This window comes from Heterodontus francisci, chromosome 34, assembly GCF_036365525.1.
Source record: "Heterodontus francisci isolate sHetFra1 chromosome 34, sHetFra1.hap1, whole genome shotgun sequence".
Classification (NCBI taxonomy): Eukaryota; Metazoa; Chordata; class Chondrichthyes; order Heterodontiformes; family Heterodontidae; genus Heterodontus; species Heterodontus francisci.
In genome coordinates, this window is record NC_090404.1 from 8,679,537 (window position 1) to 8,695,001 (window position 15,465).

Here is a 15,465-nt window from a genome sequence, read left to right on the forward strand (position 1 = left end):
GCATAAAATTGTTTTTCCTCATGTCTACATCAGCAAGTTGTATTTATAGAGCGGCTTTAACGTAACGAAGCATCCCGTCTGCAGGTAGGGACAGAGATCTTGTTGAAATATGATTCTTGCAGAGGCCAATATTGCAGAGTTCTTAAGGCACCGTCTGTACTCGCACTAACAGAGCAAGGAATATTAGGAATGTTAATAACACTCATGTTACTGCACAGCCCAATTTAAAGAGTTCACGAATCCTTGAAAATAATCTGAAGGAGAAATGATGAATGATTGAAGTTATTTCAATCCCCACTTCATGGAGGTTTTCATGAACTTGGTGAGGGAGCAGAGGAGATTTAATAGACTGTGATCAGCTGTGGGGAACTTGTGGAGAGGCTAGAGAAACCGCAGTTATTCTCTATATGTGACATAAGATTAAGGAGATTTAATTGTGAGGTTCAAAATTATATTGGGTTTTGATATAATAGATCGTGTGTAACTGATTCCAGTGGCAGGAAGTTTGATATCCCAAGGACACAGATTTCAGGGAATTGCCACAAAAGACAGGGGAGAGGAGATTTTTTTTAAAGGGCGAGTTTCATTATTTGGAATGTACAGCCTGAAAGGGTGGAGGAAGCAGATTCAATAGTAATTTTCAGAGAACTGTATATGTGCTTGAACAGGGCTGTATGAGAGCATGGCAAGTAAGACTAAGGCGATAGCTCTTTCAAAGAGCCGGCGCAAATACGATGGGCCAAATGGTATCATTCGTGACTGTGTGATCCAATGTTTCTAGTCGCTTCATTTCTCCCGCAAGTCAGTTGTTCCCAGTCACCTAAACAGTGATCAGGTGCAGCCTGGCAACAGAATTCTGACATCCAACTATCTCCCTTTCCACTACATCAACATCCTCACTGCGCAATCTCTGCGGTTCCACAGAATCTTGAGTTCACTCAAACTGGAGTTGGCGGCAGCCCCGCCCACAGCTTTAGTTTGCTGCTCGCTCTCTCTCTCTCTCTCTCTCTCTCTGACCTGCCTTGCCTGCCCCGTTTTGGAGATTGCTGTCGCTGTTCCTTGTTTAGTATTAAATCGGCAGTGCAGTGTGGCGAGGATCTGTCTTCCTGCTCCGACAGAATATTTCCCAGACTGCAGAGTTACAGACTCCGGGACCACCATGTAGAACCGTCTCTCGCCGCTTCTCATTATTATATCACTTCTCAGTAAGTATTTGCTTCCCAGTAAAAATCCATTCTCCACAGAGCTGTTAATATGGGTGAAATGATAGTGATGATGGTGTTGATGGTTAGATTGATCCATATAGTATTGATGCTCATTGTACTATTTTTTGTATGTTTGAATGGAGCCACCAAGACACAATATAACAGCCGGTTCCTGAAATGATGGTTGAAGGGGAAAGTAATATCACACTAACGTGTACCATGAAAACAAGCATTTCTAAAACTTTGCATGTTCCCGTACAGTCAGCACCCCGGGCAGCCTCCACAGTACGTGTTTTATCTCTATGGGGTGATAGTTCACCGGAACCCCGACTTCACTGAACGATCCTCTTCTACCTTCAGCAAAACTGCCAAGATTACCCAGCTAAAGATCCACAACTCCCTGATCTCTGGCACCGCTGTGTATTTCTGTGCCATCGGGTGCCATGAGCCCCACCCCGCTGCAGAGATGTTGCTGACACCGGATTCACTGAGAGTTGCAGTTAGAGCTCACCAGAGGGCGCCCTCACACCAGTAAACAGAAGCAATAATTCAGCCTCCACTCTGAGATTCTCAGGAACCTTCTTAAAATTGCAATGAAGCACAGCAATCAACAGCCACAGCTGATGTCCACTTGTGCAGTTATATTAGACAGTGATTACAACGCACATTTATAAGAAAAATGAACTTTATATTCGATTTCTGATGCCTTGGCTCCCTTTTTGTTTTCCGATGCTCTCCCCCTGTCCACTTGTTCCTCATTATCGCGTGGCTCCACTGTTCACCGAAAAGTGAATACTTTTCCTTTTTAAACCTTCAGTTTAAAGGTTTAAAACTTTTGTTTCTGTTCAGAATATAAATGCAGAACCGTTCCAATCGAGCTTCTAGAAGCAGGAGCTGTGGGATCCGGCCAAAGGCTCAACACAGAATCCCTCACATCCTGTTCACTGCCATCTGACCACTACCCAGTACAGCCACCAGAGGGCGGCAGATAGCAATACTCCTTTCATGGATCAAACGTTGGGCAGTAAGGTGATTTCTGTTTCTCCAAAAGCTGAGTAAAACTTGGAATATATAGAAGTTTAATACTTGAAATCAATTTACCTCAATGGATTGGGAATGTACATTGAATAATAATCCTCACAAAGATGCATCCACGTATCGAACGATTGGTTTCTGATACTAACCAGTGAGCAGGACAAGTGAGTGGAAGTTGTGGAAGATGGTGAAAGAATATTAAAATGTGAATGACAAACACACTCTGAGATTTCATTTCTGAAGCCACTCGCTGTACCGTTAGTGGAGATAGATGGTAAAGGTTTATTTCTGTTCGGTTGTTTTGTTCAGTAACAGCAGATATCATTGTTCGAATAGGAAGGATCTATCAATCACTCTGGCAAAATACAGAATCATTGTTAGTTCACTAGTTAACAAATCGGTGAAGGAAATCTCACTGCAGTCACGGTTACCAGTGTGCTGATGGTGACGTTACTGGAATTTGAGAGGAAGAGTTGACTCCAGAAAACAAACAAATCTATGAGCAATCTCATGTTTCTGGTTACAATAACCGGACAAGGGTTTCAGTCCCCGCCCCACATCTCTCATCGTAGAACCATTTCCCCTATAAGGACAGTGACTGCAGCCCAATCCGAGCTGTTTCCATTCACTGACAACCAGCTCACCACCTCCCGGTCTCACAGCACCACTGGGGACAGAAGGAAGTGAGATGAGAAAATCCTGAGACATGTCAGGAGATTATTGATTCTGGGGATTAGGACGGGTGCATCACCTGGCAACCGGAACCAGAGCTCGGTTCCTTGCAGCAGAGAAGTTCAGTTCTCTGACTGTTAGCGCCACTCGGCTGACAGGCACCGCCACCTATTTGTGTGCAATGGAAACAAAGTGGAGCAAAGATCAGCAGGTACCGTACATAAACCTGCCGTGGGCTGGTCCTGACCGTGTGTAGCCTGTGCAGTTCACAGAGCTCTAGCAGTTTTATAACACTCTCATTATTTTCCGCCGAACTCGACACCAAACCCCACGCGTTCCCCGCATTCCTTACTGATAATAATGACCGTGCTGCTCGGTGAGTCTGTGTTTAAATGGTCATTGTCTGTCTCATGCGTCACATTCAATCCCAGGCTGAGACACAATCTGTGTTTTGTTACAGGAGCGAGTGGCGCAGACTCAGTGTCCCAGGATCCGTCTGAGTTCACGGTTCCGGAAGAACATTCTGTCATATTCAGCTATCGTTACTCCACACCTAACAGCTTTCTCTCCCTCCATCGGTGCATCAACATTCCGGGAAAGCTCCGCGATATTTACCTAGGCGATCAAACTCAGGTCATAAAGAGACGTCTCAAGGTTTCCCAGACTGATTCTCTGTTGATTTGGATAAGGATACAGACAGCAACACAACTGTTTGACTTGAAACCTGACAGTGGTCGTTCTCAGTGGACATGGCATCAAAGTAATCATGCCGATAAAGCCCCAAAGAACACTTAACGGAGCTGTAAACTGGCTGAGGGTTTTCTGCGGGGTCTTGGTTTTTATCTGACGATGTACCTCACTGCACAGTAATAGAGTGCCCCGTCCTCCACACTCAGGTCACTTATATTTATTGAGATAATCGTAATTCTTAGACTTGCCAGCAGCCGCAAGATATTGTTCGGAGATTTTGTTTTCCTTAAGTGCTACAAGTTTGCTAATAATCCAGCTTGGAAGCTGTGTCGGTTTTTGCCGTTACCGTTGCATGTTCTTTATAACCTGGGCTGAATATCAGCAATCTACCTGCACCGAAAGCCCTTCTGACAAGGTTATTCTCACCGGAGAGTGAGTTACTGGATCTGCACATAGTCCGTCTTTAAAGGTAGAGGAATAAAGAAAAGCAGGTTAAACAGGGTTGATTTCAACTAGTGTCTATCTGTGTGAGTGCGTATAAAATCTCATCTACCCAACTAAGTGGATTAAATCCGAGTGTAAACCATTTGCACGAATCTGCTAACTTACCTTGCGTAATCTAATCCAGTACTTACTGTACAACACAGCCGCCAGTATTATTAGAAACATTTCTAATTGAATCTCACGCCGTGATTGGAATGGAATGAACCAAAGATTGAGAAGGGGAGAGAGGTAACCCGGGGCCTGTTCAGCTCATAGTTCCACCCACACACAGCAGGGGGCGGTACTATTGTGACCTCACTCAGCCTGCGATGCTAATTGGCCTTGGTGCTGGCATCACATGACTTCAGATTTACCACGTTTGGGTTTAGCGCCCTCTGCTGGCGGATTCTGTTCAATCTGGTTTAGAATGTGGCCATTGAGTGGATTTACGGTTTACTGATTTACATACAAAATGTCTCATAGAAACCTAAATTGCAGCTCATTGGACCCAAACTTTATTTGTTGCTGAAGTTTATGCTATAAAATGATGTCAAACCTTTGTAAATCACTGTTCAGACATCAGCTGGAGTTCTGTGTCCAATTCTGGGCACCACTATTCAGAAAGAACCTCAAGACATTGGGGAAAGTGCGGAATGGTATCAGAGATGACTGACTGTTATGTGAACGGACTGAAGAGACAGGGATTGTCCGCCTTATCTGAAAGAAGTTTCAAGAGAGACTTAATTGAGATGCTCAACATTCTAAGTGGTTTTGATGAAGTAGATCACTCGTAACTGTTTCCACGAGCAGAAAAATCGATAACCCAAGCACCCCGCTTTAAGAGAAATGATAAAAAGACAAGCCAAGATTAGATTTATTTATTACACAGCAATTTGTTAAAATCTGGAATGCACTGCCTAAAAGGGCGGCGGAGGAAGATTCAACCGTAACTTTCAAAAGGAGATTATGTATAACTTGAAAGGGAAAGTAAAGCCGGACTTTGTGGAAAACACGGGGAGTGCAAGATGAATTGGAGAGCTCCTTCAAAGAGGCATAGGTACCTTAAGGCCGAACGGCCTCATTTCGTGCTCTAAGGTTCTATCATTCTAGTCCCCTCATGTCCCTCACACTCTGTTGCCAGCCAAACGAGCAGTGCGCAGGTGCAGGATGGCCACAGACTTCTGGAGATTCAACCGTTGCTATTTCCGCTCCATCAGTTCCGAGTGCAGCTGAGTGTCGCCGCACACTTCGCTCAATTCTGTGTCTGCGGTATCCCCGCCCAAAGCTTCCGTTTGTTGCTCTCACTCTGACCCGAATCTGTTATTGGAGCGATTGCTGCCGCGGGTCCATTCTTCTCATTGGATGGATCAGCAGTGCAGTGGGACGGAGATCTGTATTTCTGCTCCGACAGAGTTTCCTGCACTGCAGAGTTACAGATTCAGGAAGTATCATGGGGAACCGTCTCTCACCGCTTCTCATCTTTCTATCACTTCTCAGTAAATATTTCCTTCCCAGTAAAAATCCATTCTCCCCCTGCTGCATTCTAGATGTTATTGTTGGTAAAATAATAGTGATGGCGATGGTGACTGTTATGTCAATCAATATGAGGAAAATTCTGATTGCTGATATTACTATTTTTCTGTTAGAATGGAGCCACCAAGACACAGTGGAACAGTCGGTTGCTGAAAGAACGGTTGAAAAGGGATCGAAAGTCACACTAACCTGCACCTTGAAAACAAGCGATTCGAACCCTTATGTGTACTGGTACAGTCAGCGCCCCGGGCAGCCTCCACACAACATACTTCGTCTTATTGCAGGGAATGTACACAGGAACACCGGCATCACTGTTCGGTTCTCGGCTACGTTTAATAAAACTGCCAAGATTACCGAGCTAACGGTCAGCAACACCCTGATCTCCGACAGCGCCGTGTATTTCTGTGCCATGAGCCCCACACTGCTGCAGAGATACAGCAGATCCCGAACAAAAACCCACACTGAGAGTTCCAGTTAGCGCTCACCAGAGGGCGCGCTTCCACCGAGAAACAGAAACAATAATTCAGCCTCCACAATGAGTCACAGGGAGATTCTTAAAACTGCGACAGAGCACAAACCTCAACAACAGGCGAGGTGCACTTGTGCAGTTATCTTAGTCTGTGACTACAACTTGCATTTATCGTTAAAAAATGAGCTTTACAAATCGAAGTCAGCTATCTTTACTCACCTTTTATCTTTCGATGCTCTTTCCCTGCCTCCTTGTTCCTGTCACACCCTGTCTCTACACTTGACCCAGTACTGTATACATTTCCTTCTTGCAGTCTTTAGTTTACAAATATAAATCTTTACTAAATTTCGGTACGTTAATTCAGAGCCATTCCAACCCAGATGCCCACTAATTCAAAGAACAAAGATCAAAGAACAGTACAGCACAGGAACAGGCCATTCGGCCCTCCAAGCCTGCGCCGATCTTGATGCCTGCCTAAACTAAAACCTTCTGCACTTCCGGGCACCATATCCCTCTATTCCCATCCTAATCATGTATTTGTCAAGATGCCTCTTAAACGTCATTATCGTAACTGCTTCCACCACCTCCCCCGGCAGCAAGCTCCAGGCACTCACCACCCTCTGTGTAAAGAACTTGCCTCGCACATCCCCTCTAAACTTTGCCCCTCGCACCTTAAACCTATGTCCCCTAGTAACTGACTCCTCCACCCTGGGAAAAAGCTTCTGACGATCCATTCTGTCCATGCCGCTCATAACTTTGTAAACCTCTATCACGTCACCCCTCCACCTCCGTCGTTCCAGTGAAAATAATACGAGTTTATCCAACCTCTCCTCATAACTGATGCCCTCCAGACCAGGCAACATCCTGGTAAACCTCTTCTGTACCCTCTCCAAAGCCTCCACGTCTTTCTGGTAGTGTGGCGACCAGAATTGCACGCAATATTCCAAGTGTTGCCTAAGTAAGGTTCTGTACAGCTGCAACATGACTTGCCTATTTTTATACTCTATGCCCCGACCGATGAAGGCAAGCATGCCGTATGCCTTCTTGCCTACCTTATCCACCTGCGTTGCCACTTTCAGTGACCTGTCGACCTGTACGCCCAGATCTCTTTGCCTGTCAATAATCCTAAGGGTTCTGCCATTTTCTGTATACTTCCCACCTGCATTAGATCTTCCAAAATGCATTACCTCACATTTGTCCGGATTAAACTCCATCTGCCATTTCTCCGCCCAAGTCTCCAACCAATCTATTTCCTGCTGTACCCTCTGACAATCCTCATCACTGTCTGCAACTCCACCAACCTTTGTGTCGTCTGCAAACTTACTAATCAGACCAGCTACATTTTCCTCCAAATCATTTATTTATACGACAAAGAGCAAAGGTCCCAGCACTGATCCCTGCGGAACACCACTAGTCACATCACTCCATTCAGAAAAGCACCCTTCCACTGCTACCCTCTGTCTTCTATAACAGAGCCAGTTCTGTATCCATCTTGCCAGCTCACCTCTGATCTCGTGTGACTTCACCTTTTGTACCAGTCTGCCATGAGGGACCTTGTCAAAGGCTTTACTAAAGTCCAGATAGATAACATCCACTGCACAGATTCAGCGCTGGTTTAAACCGACTTCACTGATGATTCACTTATTATTGACTAACATAATAGTCCTGATTATCCTGTCCCGAACCTGCCTTCCTGCAATATGTAATGGATGGGAAAGTGCCGCAGCTCTTATAGAAAGGCAGAGTTGTAGTATTTTCGACAGAGACATTAATATTTAATTCCGTTCCTTCCAAGTGGATATTCCACGTGACAACACTGCCTGCGGCAGCCCCGCCCACAGTTTCCGTTTGCTGCTCTCGCTCTGACCCAATTTTGTTATTGGAGGGATTGCTGCCGCGGGTCCATTCTTCTCATTGGTTGGATCAGCAGTGCAGTGGGACGGGGATCTGTATTTCTGCTCCGACAGAGAGTTTCCTGCACTGCAGAGTTACAGATTCAGGAAGTATCATGGGGAACCGTCTCTCACCGCTTCTCATCTTTCTCTCACTTCTCAGTAAGTATTTCCTTCCCAGTAAAAATCCATTCTCCCCCTGCTGCATTCTAGATGTTATTGTTGGTAAAATAATAGTGATGGTGATGGTGACTGTTATGTCAATCAATATGAGGAAAATTCTGATTGCTGATATTACTATTTTTCTGTTAGAATGGAGCCACCAAGACACAGTGGAACAGTCGGTTGCTGAAAGAACGGTTGAAAAGGGATCGAAAGTCACACTAACCTGCACCTTGAAAACAAGCGATTCGAACTCTTATGTGTACTGGTACAGTCAGCACCCCGGGCAGCCTCCACACAACATACTTCGTCTTATTGGAGGGAATCTATACAGGAACACCGGCATCACTGTTCGGTTCTCGGCTGCGTTTAATAAAACTGCCAAGATGACTGAGCTAACGGTCAGCAACACCCTGATTTCCGACAGCGCCGTGTATTTCTGTGCCATGAGCCCCACACTGCTGCAGAGATCTAGCAGATCCTGTGCAAAAACCCACACTGAGAGTTCCAGTTAGCGCTCACCAGAGGGCGCGCTTGGACCGATAAACAGAAACAATAATTCAGCCTCCACAGTGAGAGACACAGAGAGACTCTTAAAACTGCGACAGAGCACAAACCTCAACAACAGGCGAGGTCCACTTGTGCAGTTATCTTAGTCTGTGACTACAACTTGCATTTATCGTTAAAAAATGAACTTTACAAATCGAAGTCAGCGATCTTTACTCACCTTTTATCTTTCGATGCTCTTTCCCTGCCGACTTGTTCCTGTCACACCCTGTCTCTACACTTGACCCAGTATTGTATACATTTCCTTCTTACAGTCTTTAGTTTACAAATATAAATCTTTACTAAATTTCGGTACGTTAATTCAGAACCATTCCAACCCAGATGCCCACTGATTCAAAGAACAAAGATCAAAGAACAGTACAGCACAGGAACAGGCCATTCGGCCCTCCAAGCCTGCACCGATCTTGATGCCTGTCTAAACTAAAACCTTCTGCATTTCCGGGCACCATATCCCTCTATTCCCATCCTAATCATGTATTTGTCAAGATGCCTCTTGAACGTCGCTATCGTACCTGCTTCCACCACCTCTCCCGGCAGCAAGTTCCAGGCACTCACCACCCTCTGTGTAAAGAACTTGCCTCGCACATCCCCTCTAAACTTTGCCCTTCGCGCCTTAAACCTATGTCCCCTAGTAACTGACTCCTCCACCCTGGGAAAAAGCTTCTGACTATCCACTCTGTCCATGCCGCTCATAACTTTGCCAACCTCTATCATGTCGCCCCTCCACCTCCGTCGTTCCAGTGAAAACAATCTGAGTTTATCCGACCTCTCCTCATAGCTGATGCCCTCCAGACCAGGCAATATCCTGGTAAACATCTTCTGTACCCTCTCCAAAGCCTCCACGTCCTTCTGGTAGTGTGGCGACCAGAATTGCACGCAATATTCCAAGTGTGGCCTAAGTAAGGTTCTGTACAGCTGCAACATGACTTGCCTATTTTTATACTCTATGCCCCGACCGATGAAGGCAAGCATGCCGTATGCCTTCTTGCCTACCTTATCCACCTGCGTTGCCACTTTCAGTGACCTGTAGACCTGTACGCCCAGATCTCTCTGCCTGTCAATACTCCTAAGGGTTCTGCCATTTTCTGTATACTTCCCACCTGCATTAGATCTTCCAAAATGCATTACCTCACATTTGTCCGGATTAAACTCCATCTGCCATTTCTCCGCCCAAGTCTCCAACCAATCTATTTCCTGCTGTACCCTCTGACAATCCTCATCACTGTCTGCAACTCCACCAACCTTTGTGTCGTCTGCAAACTTACTAATCAGACCAGCTACATTTTCCTCCAAATCATTTATTTATACGACAAAGAGCAAAGGTCCCAGCACTGATCCCTGCGGAACACCACTAGTCACATCACTCCATTCAGAAAAGCACCCTTCCATTGCTACCCTCTGTCTTCTATGACAGAGCCAGTTCTGGATCCATCTTGCCAGCTCACCTCTGATCTCGTGTGACTTCACCTTTTGTACCAGTCTGCCATGAGGGACCTTGTCAAAGGCTTTACTGAAGTCCATATAGATAACATCCACTGCCCAGATTCAGCGCTGGTTTAAACCGACTTCACTGATGATTCACTTATTATTGACTAACATAATAGTCCTGATAATCCTGTCCCGAACCTGCCTTCCTGAAATATGTAATGGAAGGGAAAGTGCCGCAGCTCTTATAGAAAGGCAGAGTTGTAGTATTTTCGAAAGAGACATTAATATTTAATTCCGTTCCTTACAAGTGGATATTCCACGTGACAACACTGCCTGCGGCAGCCACGCCCACAGTTTCCGTTTGCTGCTCTCGCTCTGACCCAATTTTGTTATTGGAGGGATTGCTGCCGCGGGTCCATTCTTCTCATTGGTTGGATCAGCAGTGCAGTGGGACGGGGATCTGCATTTCTGCTCCGACAGAGAGTTTCCTGCACTGCAGAGTTACAGATTCAGGAAGTATCATGGGGAACCGTCTCTCACCGCTTCTCATCATTATATCACTTCTCAGTAAGTATTTCCTTCCCAGTAAAAATCCATTCTCCCCCTGCTGCATTCTAGATGTTATTGTTGGTAAAATAATAGTGATGGTGATGGTGACTGTTATGTCAATCAATATGAGGCAAATTCTGATTGCTGATATTACTATTTTTCTGTTAGAATGGAGCCACCAAGACACAGTGGAACAGTCGGTTGCTGAAAGAACGGTTGAAAAGGGATCGAAAGTCACACTAACTTGCACCTTGAAAACAAGGGATTCGAACTCTTATGTGTACTGGTACAGTCAGCGCCCCGGGCAGCCTCCACACAACATACTTCGTCTTATTGGAGGGAATCTATACAGGAACACCGGCATCACTGTTCGGTTCTCGGCTACGTTTAATAAAACTGCCAAGATTACCGAGCTAACGGTCAGCAACACCCTGATCTCCGACAGCGCCGTGTATTTCTGTGCCATGAGCCCCACACTGCTGCAGAGATCTAGGAGATCCTGCACAAAAACCCACACCGAGAGTTCCAGTTAGCGCTCACCAGAGGGCGCGCTTGCACCGATAAACAGAAACAATAATTCAGCCTCCACAGTGAGAGACAGAGAGATTCTTAAAACTGCGACAGAGCACAAACCTCAACAACAGGCGAGGTGCACTTGTGCAGTTATCTGAGTCTGTGACTACAACTTGCATTTATCGTTAAAAAATGAACTTTACAAATCGAAGTCAGCGATCTTTACTCACCTTTTATCTTTCGATGCTCTTTCCCTGCCTACTTGTTCCTGTCACACCCTGTCTCGACACTTGACCCAGTATTGTATACATTTCCTTCTTACAGTCTTTAGTTTACAAATATAAATCTTTACTAAATTTCGGTACGTTAATTCAGAACCATTCCAACCCAGATGCCCACTGATTCAAAGAACAAAGATCAAAGAACAGTACAGCACAGGAACAGGCCATTCGGCCCTCCAAGCCTGCACCGATCTTGATGCCTGTCTAAACTAAAACCTTCTGCATTTCCGGGCACCATATCCCTCTATTCCCATCCTAATCATGTATTTGTCAAGATGCCTCTTGAACGTCGCTATCGTACCTGCTTCCACCACCTCTCCCGGCAGCAAGTTCCAGGCACTCACCACCCTCTGTGTAAAGAACTTGCCTCTCACATCCCCTCTAAACTTTGCCCTTCGCGCCTTAAACCTATGTCCCCTAGTAACTGACTCCTCCACCCTGGGAAAAAGCTTCTGACTATCCACTCTGTCCATGCCGCTCATAACTTTGCCAACCTCTATCATGTCGCCCCTCCACCTCCGTCGTTAAAGTGAAAACAATCTGAGTTTATCCGACCTCTCCTCATAGCTGATGCCCTCCAGACCAGGCAATATCCTGGTAAACATCTTCTGTACCCTCTCCAAAGCCTCCACGTCCTTCTGGTAGTGTGGCGACCAGAATTGCACGCAATATTCCAAGTGTGGCCTAAGTACGGTTCTGCACAGCTGCAACATGACTTGCCTATTTTTATACTCTATGCCCCGACCGATGAAGGCAAGCATGCCGTATGCCTTCTTGCCTACCTTATCCACCTGCGTTGCCACTTTCAGTGACCTGTAGACCTGTACGCCCAGATCTCTCTGCCTGTCAATACTCCTAAGGGTTCTGCCATTTTCTGTATACTTCCCACCTGCATTAGATCTTCCAAAATGCATTACCTCACATTTGTCCGGATTAAACTCCATCTGCCATTTCTCCGCCCAAGTCTCCAACCGATCTATATCCTGCTGTATCCTCTGACAATCCTCATCACTGTCTGCAACTCCACCAACCTTTGTGTCGTCTGCAAACTTACTAATCAGACCAGCTACAGTTTCCTCCAAATCATTTATTTATACGACAAAGAGCAAAGGTCCCAGCACTGATCCCTGCGGAACACCACTAGTCACATCACTCCATTCAGAAAAGCACCCTTCCACTGCTACCCTCTGTCTTCTATAACAGAGCCAGTTCTGTATCCATCTTGCCAGGTCACCTCTGATCTCGTGCGACTTCACCTTTTGTACCAATCTGCCATGAGGGACCTTGTCAAAGGCTTTACTAAAGTCCATATAGATAACAACCACTGCCCAGATTCAGCGCTGGTTTAAACCGACTTCACTGATGATTCACTTATTATTGACTAACATAATAGTCCTGATTATCCTGTCCCGAACCTGCCTTCCTGCAATATGTAATGGGTGGGAAAGTGCCGCAGCTCTTATAGAAAGGCAGAGTTGTAGTATTTTCGAAAGAGACATTAATATTTAATTCCGTTCTTTACAAGTGGATATTCCACGTGACAACACTGCCTGCGGCAGCCCCGCCCACAGTTTCCGTTTGCTGCTCTCGCTCTGGCCCAATTTTGTTATTGGAGGGATTGCTGCCGCGGGTCCATTCTTCTCATTGGTTGCATCAGCAATGTAGTGGGACGGGGATCTGTATTTCTGCTCCGACAGAGAGTTTCCTGCACTGCAGAGTTACAGATTCAGGAAGTATCATGGGGAACCGTCTCTCACCGCTTCTCATCTTTCTATCACTTCTCAGTAAGTATTTCCTTCCCAGTAAAAATCCATTCTCCCCCTGCTGCATTCTAGATGTTATTGTTGGTAAAATAATAGTGATGGTGATGGTGACTGTTATGTCAATCAATATGAGGAAAATTCTGATTGCTGATATTACTATTTTTCTGTTAGAATGGAGCCACCAAGACACAGTGGAACAGTCGGTTGCTGAAAGAACGGTTGAAAAGGGATCGAAAGTCACACTAACCTGCACCTTGAAAACAAGCGATTCGAACCCTTATGTGTACTGGTACAGTCAGCACCCCGGGCTGCCTCCACACAACATACTTCGTCTTATTGGAGGGAATCTATACAGGAACACGGGCATCACTGTTCGGTTCTCGGCTACGTTTAATAAAACTGCCAAGATTACCGAGCTAACGGTCAGCAACACCCTGATCTCCGACAGCGCCGTGTATTTCTGTGCCATGAGCCCCACACTGCTGCAGAGATCTAGCAGATCCTGCACAAAACCCACACCGAGAGTTCCAGTTAGCGCTCACCAGAGGGCGCGCTTCCACCGATAAACAGAAACAATAATTCAGCCTCCACAGTGAGAGTCACAGAGAGATTCTTAAAGCTGCGACAGAGCACAAACCTCAACAACAGGCGAGGTGCACTTGTGCAGTTATCTTAGTCTGTGACTACAACTTGCATTTATCGTTAAAAAATGAACTTTACAAATCGAAGTCAGCGATCTTTACTCACCTTTTATCTTTCGATGCTCTTTCCCTGCCTACTTGTTCCTGTCACACCCTGTGTCTACACTTGACCCAGTATTGTATACATTTCCTTCTTACAGTCTTTAGTTTACAAATATAAATCTTTACTAAATTTCGGTACGTTAATTCAGAACCATTCCAACCCAGATGCCCACTGATTCAAAGAACAAAGATCAAAGAACAGTACAGCACAGGAACAGGCCATTCGGCCCTCCAAGCCTGCACCGATCTTGATGCCTGCCTAAACTAAAACCTTCTGCATTTCCGGGCACCATATCCCTCTATTCCCATCCTAATCATGTATTTGTCAAGATGCCTCTTGAACGTCGCTATCGTACCTGCTTCCACCACCTCTCCCGGCAGCATGTTCCAGGCACTCACCACCCTTTGTGTAAAGAACTTGCCTCGCACATCCCCTCTAAACTTTGCCCCTCGCACCTTAAACCTATGTCCCCTAGTAACTGACTCCTCCACCCTGGGAAAAAGCTTCTGACTATCCACTCTGTCCATGCCGCTCATAACTTTGTAAACCTCTATCACGTCACCCCTCCACCTCCGTCGTTCCAGTGAAAACAATCCGAGTTTATCCAACCTCTCCTCATAGCTGATGCCCTCCAGACCAGGCAATATCCTGGTAAACATCTTCTGTACCCTCTCCAAAGCCTCCACGTCCTTCTGGTAGTGTGGCGACCAGAATTGCACGCAATATTCCAAGTGTGGCCTAAGTAAGGTTCTGTACAGCTGCAACATGACTTGCCTATTTTTATACTCTATGCCCCGACCGATGAAGGCAAGCATGCCGTATGCCTTCTTGCCTACCTTATCCACCTGCGTTGCCACTTTCAGTGACCTGTGGACCTGTACGCCCAGATCTCTCTGCCTGTCAATACTCCTAAGGGTTCTGCCATTTACTGTATACTTCCCACCTGCATTAGATCTTCCAAAATGCATTACTTTACATTTGTCCGGATTAAACTCCATCTGCCATTTCTCCGCCCAAGTCTCCAACCGATCTATTTCCTGCTGTTTCCTCTGACAATCCTCATCACTGTCTGCAACTCCACCAACCTTTGTGTCGTCTGCAAACTTACTAATCAGACCAGCTACATTTTCCTCCAAATCATTTATTTATCCGACAAAGAGCAAAGGTCCCAGCACTGATCCCTGCGGAACACCACTAGTCACATCACTCCATTCAGAAAAGCACCCTTCCACTGCTACCCTCTGTCTTCTATAACAGAGCCAGTTCTGTATCCATCTTGCCAGCTCACCTCTGATCTCGTGTGACTTCACCTTTTGTACCAATCTGCCATGAGGGACCTTGTCAAAGGCTTTACTAAAGTCCATATAGATAACATCCACTGCCCAGATTCAGCGCTGGTTTAAACCGACTTCACTGATGATTCACTTATTATTGACTAACATAATAGTCCTGATTATCCTGTCCCGAACCTGCCTTCCT

The 15,465-nt window shown here is 45.8% G+C and overlaps 2 gene segments (V, D, J or C); both read left to right on the forward strand.

Annotated features, from left to right (window-relative positions):
* Nucleotides 1-5,658: 5,658 nt before the first annotated feature.
* LOC137348579 (T cell receptor alpha variable 38-2/delta variable 8-like) lies at nucleotides 5,659-6,096 on the forward strand. The segment is given in 1 exon segment: nucleotides 5,659-6,096. A coding segment is annotated over 1 exon segment (438 nt).
* Nucleotides 6,097-13,340: 7,244 nt separating this feature from the next.
* LOC137348580 (T cell receptor alpha variable 38-2/delta variable 8-like) lies at nucleotides 13,341-13,808 on the forward strand. The segment is given in 1 exon segment: nucleotides 13,341-13,808. A coding segment is annotated over 1 exon segment (468 nt).
* The last annotated feature ends 1,657 nt before the right edge of the window (nucleotides 13,809-15,465 follow it).